Source organism: Perca flavescens, chromosome 11 (genome assembly GCF_004354835.1).
Source record: "Perca flavescens isolate YP-PL-M2 chromosome 11, PFLA_1.0, whole genome shotgun sequence".
Classification (NCBI taxonomy): domain Eukaryota; kingdom Metazoa; phylum Chordata; class Actinopteri; order Perciformes; family Percidae; genus Perca; species Perca flavescens.
Window position 1 is genome coordinate 13521239 of NC_041341.1, and position 6433 is coordinate 13527671.

A 6433-nucleotide genomic window follows, 5' to 3' on the forward strand; every position below is an offset into this window, starting at 1 on the left:
ACTCCCATTCAGAGCATTAGTGAGGTCCAACACTGATGTTGGCTCTCAGTCTGCAGTCCAGTTCATCCCAAAGCTGTTAAATGGAGTTAGGTTCAGGACTATGTGCAGGCCAGTCAAGTTCTTTCGCACCAAACTCAATTATTTATGAGACAAACTGTTGAGAAAGTTGGAAGAACACTTGTCTGAAATAGTATTGTTTGCTGTAGTATTAAGAATGTTGACAGTGGTTTTAAACTTCATATAGTGTAACATAAGAAAAAAAAGACAAAACAAACTTCTTTTTTTTAATGGATAAGTTATAACCAAAATAAAACCTTCTGAGCACAATGAAGCAGAAGGAGCCCAATTATCTTTGGAAGTTCAGTGGCAAATGAAAAAAAAAAAACATTTAAGTCCAAGTGTTTATTTAGAAAAATTTTGAACTTTACAACTTCAAAAAAAATGTTTAGCTGTGATTATTGTGTGGTTTAAGTAGGAATTGGGCATTAAGTTCTTTTTGTGGAGGGACAACAGACAACACTGACTTGCAAAGACTGAGCTGGATACTAAAACGTGATGCGGCCAACATGGGAGTCAGGACTAAATCTGTGGGGTTGCAAGATCAGGGATGAGAAAGAAACAAGTGAATTTTGTTTTCTAATTATTATTATTTTGTGTGAAATACTGGCAATTTATTTTGTGAAATACTGGATGTTTTTACCGCCTTGGGCATTTAAAAATATAAACTACACTATCTGAAAGGGAATGTTGAACTATAAACTATGATGAGTTGTCACATGCCAAAAATGTTGTGAACCACTTATATGAATGACAATACATGGAAAAAGCAAAATAAGCTTAACACACGGTTGTTGGTGAGAGCTGTGTGGTTGTTTGTATTGGTGCTGTCAGTTTGTAGAATTCCAGAGAGGAAATACTTGTAATGGACACGAGATGGCGTAAGGAACTCATAAAGTGCTGGCAGTACTGTTCAGTAATGCCTCTAACACACTGCAGACCTCACAGCTTTGGGTTGAAATATTGCTGAATAAACTCAAGCATTAGTTTAACGTGCTGATCTAGCTTTTTTTCCTGTTGGGTTTGGTGTGTGTATTTCTAGCTACAATCTCTCTTTAGTTGCGGATAGACACCGGGTAGACATGCTCATTAGTAGTGTGCAGTGATGTCTGCAATAGTGTCATTTTGTATACTACTACACACCAAAGTCTTTTTTTTTTCCTTTTTATTTATGTATTCATATTCTACACAAAGTGGTTTTAATGTTTAGCCTAATCAGTGTTCGTGAGGGGTTGGGGGGGTGAAACAAACAGTGACTTTAAGTTGAAAACAAATGATTTTAGATGTAAACATGCAGGAGAGAAAGATTTCAGGCAAACTGGCGGTGCATGTTGTTGCTATGTTTTGATCGTGTTAAGTCACGTTAGCTGTGTTGGTTGATATCGTACAAATTGCTAAAAAATTTGGGGCAGACATTTGTGGTCTCCAGATGATAATCCTAATGATGTTGGTATCTCCTGACCTTTTATGTAGTGTCAGTAACATCCCAATGTTAACAGTGGTTTCATTGGGGGATATCTTTTTTAAATAGACCTAATATTTGTTGTTTTGAATGAAATTGAAGTAATGTCCACCCCAGTAATAATATCTTATAGTAGGCCTATCTTAATTTGATATAGCCTATAGGGCCTACTTGGGTAAATTGACCCTTTAATCAATTCACCAGCTTTCTATTTTAACTTCATCTATAACTCAAACTCTTGGACTTGGTGAATCTCACACTTATATGGTAAAAGTCTCTTCCCGCCCCACTCACCTTATCTCTGCCTGTCTGCCCGCATCTCATTACCATAATTATGCAGCTGCACATCGGGAGGTTTCAGAGGGTAAAACAAACGCCCCGCTCTCTGTGGGGGAGCAACGTTACAGGTGAGGTACCAACACACCTGAGTATTACAATCAGACATGAGGCCAAACGTGACTCCTGTGCTGCTGCTAGCGGCGTGTTTCCTCGCTGTGTGTGCTCTTTTACATGTGGAGGAGATGAGGAGCCAGGAGCGGCTCTTCCTCAGCTCCCTGGGGCTCTCCGAGCGACCTCGGCCCGCGGGGAGCCAGCAGCGGCGCCACGTCCCCTCCCCGCTCTGGAGAATGTTCCGGAGGTCAGAGAACATCCAGGCCCGGGAGAGCGACCCCTGCACGGTGTCGGAGTACGGAGTCCGCGGCAACATCATCCGATACGTGCAAGACCAAGGTAGGTCATCCTAGTTAGTGTGTAGGCTAATGTCGACTGGTTGTAAAGGCCAAATGTGCTCAGGTTGTCATGTGAAGCGTAGTTGCTTCCGCATGACCACAACGTAGGCCTAGATGGAGAACGATCAAATGTAAATTCTAATTATTTTAAAACCTTTTAAACTTCTAATTAATTAAAGGCAGAACTCAAAAAAGATATTTTTAGTAATTATGCTTCTGAAATACATTTCTTAAAATCTGCACACAATGTTGAAGAAAATAAAATGTGTTTAAAGAAAATCGTAAATTAGTATGCCTAGGCCTACTTGTGGAGTTTTGGATAGACTTTATAATTCAAATAAATGTACTTGCCTAGCACTAATATTCCTTTCCATTTGGCTAATAACATTTAAAGGTTTTCAGTCGCACAAATAGGGCATTTTTATCTGTATCATTGTGTAACTGGCCTTATAGTGGCATATCCATGTGTTGTGGTTGTGCAAAGGAAAAAACCAGGTTCCTGTGGCAGGGTTGGCTCAGTTGGTAGAGCAGGCGCACATATTTAGAGGTTTATGCCTCGAGGTCCAGGGTTCAACTCCGACCTGTGACAATGTCCTGCATGTCTTCCCCCTCTCTCTCCCCCCCTTTCTCACCTGTCCTGTCTATTAAAGGTGGAAAAGCTCAAAAAAAAAATAATCTTAAAAAGATTTGCACTCTGGTATGAGAGAGAGAGAGAGGATACACACTTATTTATTGATCAAAGTGTTATTAAAAACATGGCAGAGCAATCAGTCAAAACACATCCGCTTAATTTTTTGTCAACATTTCTATAAAAACAGACAACAAAAGGCTCGTTATTTTAAGTTGTTTGCACTAAATCCTACTGCAAATGTGCTTTATTCGTGCTGCTAAACATGCAGAGTGAGTGCAACCCCAGTGTGTGTTTGAGAGAGAAGTAATCGGTCATGACAAATGATTAATGATTTAGGTTATCATGCATCCCATCTCCACTTATATATAAAACCTAAATAAACCCCTGCTGTAAAAAATGCTCCTCTCCCCGCTGATGTTTTGCAGGCAGGCTGATGTCGGGCTGGAGCAGCAGCTGTCAGGCCTGTCTGGAGAAGCAGCTTTTCTTCAACATGTCCGTCCTGCAGCCTGTGGAGCTGCTGTCTCTGGCTCAGCTGGAGATCAAGTTCCACTGGAAGCCCTTCAGATCGGCAGATCTCCTGCAGGGGCCCCGGGCCCTCGGCGTGTCTCTGTATAAAGTGCTTCGAGCCACGCTGAGGGGAGCCAATCCCCGGGCCAACCGCAGACTCCTGCTGTCCCAGTCAGTCCAGCTGCAGCCTGAGCCCGCCTCCATCACCATGGACCTCACCTCGCTGGCAGAGAGCTGGCGCACACCGGGACGCAACTACGGTTTGGTTTTAGAGCTGCTTCCTCTCAGCACAGATTCAAAGGAGTTTCTTCCGTTTCACCCCGGGAACTCGCTCCCTTTGGAACCAGCCTTCACCCTGCCGCTGATCCAGGCCTCGCTGGTGGCCGTGTCCCTTAATCCCCACCAGTGTAGCTCCAGACAGAGAAGAAGCACCGTCCACCTCCCAGTGACACCCAGCAACGTGTGCAAGGCGCGCCGCCTCTACATTGACTTCAAAGACGTGGGCTGGCAGGACTGGATCATCGCTCCACAGGGTTACATGGCCAACTACTGCCACGGCGAGTGCCCGTTCCCGCTCAGTGAGAGTCTGAACGGCACCAACCACGCCATCCTGCAGACCCTGGTGCACTCCCTGGACCCGAACGGCACGCCACAGCCCTGCTGCGTCCCCATCCGCCTCTCCCCAATCTCCATGCTCTACTACGACAACAACGACAACGTGGTGCTCCGACATTACCAGGACATGGTGGTGGATGAGTGCGGGTGTCGATGATGTCGGTGGACATTTCTCACTATCAAATATCCACCAGTTATTGTTTTAAGCTTTTCTTGGTCCAAAGTTAGGAGTCTCAATGTCTTAATGTGACTTAATGCTGTTTGTTTGTTTGTCTGTCAGACGAGGTCTTCAGTGTACAATGTTCTTTGCTGTCCGTGATATAGAATTTTAACATTTGTATTCTCACAGAAATTTAGACCTATTATTTTGTTGTTTTTTTTTTATATGAAGGCTGGTGTTAATAAAAATTGCAATAAAGCCACACTGGAGGACTTAATTTGAAAGACAAGTTTTTTGTTTAAGTCTCTAATTTTGGTGGAGCTTTCTTTACTAATCCACACTTAAGATAAGGGGGCTGAAAATCAAATCACGTGGGGGCCAGGTTATCCTCTCCTATGGGTCCCCTCCGTGGATTCCGGGGAAATAATCCAGTGTTTGTTTTTTGCAAGAATTTCAACTATACAGCGTCTCGGAAACCAGTGCTTTGGAACAGCAATACAGATGTGAGGAATAAATCCTGCATTATCTTTAGGTGGTTTGTGCTGACTTTAATGAAAGAAACCTTATGTTCTGTGTTTTTGTTTTTTGTTGTTTTTTTTGGTCACTAGGAAGATTGGATATCATCCAATGAGTTTATATTTTCAGCATTCTTCCCCCAACAAAATTACAGACCCTTGTGAGACTGAAATGTCGATGTCCTATCAGACAGCTGGCTAATCTAAAACTGAGCAACTTGTCTTTCCTTCTCCTCTCCTTTGTCCCTAGTGTACTGCTCTAGGGTTATTGCAATAATGCTGCTTAAGTAAGTGGTTACTGCAAAAGAAAAGCTGGTAGTTTAAATCTCACATTTGAGAAGCTGAAAGCAGAGAATGTCAATGTGCACTTAAATGATTTCTGTTGATCTACTAATCGATAAATCAGCTATCAAAATCATAATTGTATCCTAAAAATAAAACTTTCATCTTCTTGGAAAACAAATGCTCATTTTAAAGAACTATTATGGAGCGTAGAATTTGCTTAACATTGGAAAGGAGATATCCTCAATGCATTCGCTTTGCAATCATATTTTTCTTGGCAGATTTGTTACGTTTGGGAATATTCACTCACTGCTTGTGGGGGATTGTTGCCTCACATAACGTCAAAATCAATATTGATAGAAATATTGAGATCAGCAAGAATTCTCTCTGCCTTTATGTGTCACCACTGGTTTCCTGTGGTTTCAATGTCTCACTGACTGGGACCAGCTACTCCTTTTATCTACTAAAGGAGAAATTAACTCTTATCTCACCTTCCTGCCTGATAACACCCCCCACCGGCCACAACCTCCCTCACTTTGCCAGACAGACAGGCACTGGGGTTGCCTTGACGACGGCTGGTCGCCACAGCAACCGAGAGAGGCTGACAGGTAGTACTAATTAGTAAGAGACAGAGTTTGGGGTGTGAAGGAGGAGAGAAGAATAGACCCAGTGAGTAGTTTTTGGCTCCCAGAAGGTTCCCCTAATGTTCCCAATGGGTTATGGTAATGCTAGTCTTTTAAAGGTTCCTAGACTGTCTCTCTTTCATTCCCACGTTATGAGAACCATCTTTAAGCGCTCTGAAACAACATTATCAACCCTTTGAACTTTTAATTTTCACCTTTTGATTTTCACACTTGTTCCAACCTATACAGTCTATGGTTCCAACAACATTACTGACTCAAATACTGATGTAAATATTTGAAACCAAGTCAGGAAAGTGTGTTTTTATTGCTACAACTATGTCAAAAGGAAATATTGTAGATGCCCTGGGCATCAATTCATAGAAATGTCCCCAAAATACAACTTATTTTAGGCATTTTTGGAGTGTTTGGAATCTCGACTAGAAGTAAAGTGAATTAAGTGTTGTTTAATGCACACCTTGTTGACGGGTTCATGAGAAATCATGCAACAGAAACAGATTTGAAAATGCAATGTTTTTGGTGAATGTGACTGAAAACATTGGTGCCGGCAGTGTGCAGGAAATAAATGCTTTCCTTTGAAGAGTCAGAAATTAGCAGGAAGGTACAGCTACTAGAAGGTGCTAGTGCCCTTTCCCTCTTTTCTTTTTAAACGTCCACACCCCAATTAATGGGCACTCCATTGCACTTTAATAAAGTTGTCAAAATCTGTGTAGTAGAGGCCGTGATACTCTAACTTTTATTCCCTAGTATGGGTCGAGCTTAAATAAAACACTGGGTCCCTCATTTCCCATAATGCAACCAATAGGGTCAGTAAGACTATCCATGACCAGTAAAC

At 42.2% G+C, this 6433-nt stretch overlaps 1 protein-coding gene across 1 annotated transcript; it reads left to right on the forward strand.

Moving 5' to 3' along the window:
* Window positions 1-1870: 1870 nt before the first annotated feature.
* Window positions 1871-4449, forward strand: gdf3 (growth differentiation factor 3). Its single transcript, XM_028591437.1, has 2 exons — window positions 1871-2248; window positions 3304-4449. Exons 1-2 carry the CDS (start codon window positions 1963-1965, stop codon window positions 4155-4157), a joined length of 1140 nt encoding a protein of 379 aa, XP_028447238.1. The 5' UTR covers window positions 1871-1962; the 3' UTR covers window positions 4158-4449.
* The last annotated feature ends 1984 nt before the right edge of the window (window positions 4450-6433 follow it).

Bases quoted from the DNA above. Each gene is read 5' to 3' on its own strand.
- gdf3 (XM_028591437.1), top strand. From the start codon at position 1,963: ATGAGGCCAAACGTGACTCCTGTGCTGCTGCTAGCGGCGTGTTTCCTC. The intron at 2,249-3,303 runs GTAGGTCATCCT...GATGTTTTGCAG, and splicing joins CCGATACGTGCAAGACCAAG to GCAGGCTGATGTCGGGCTGG.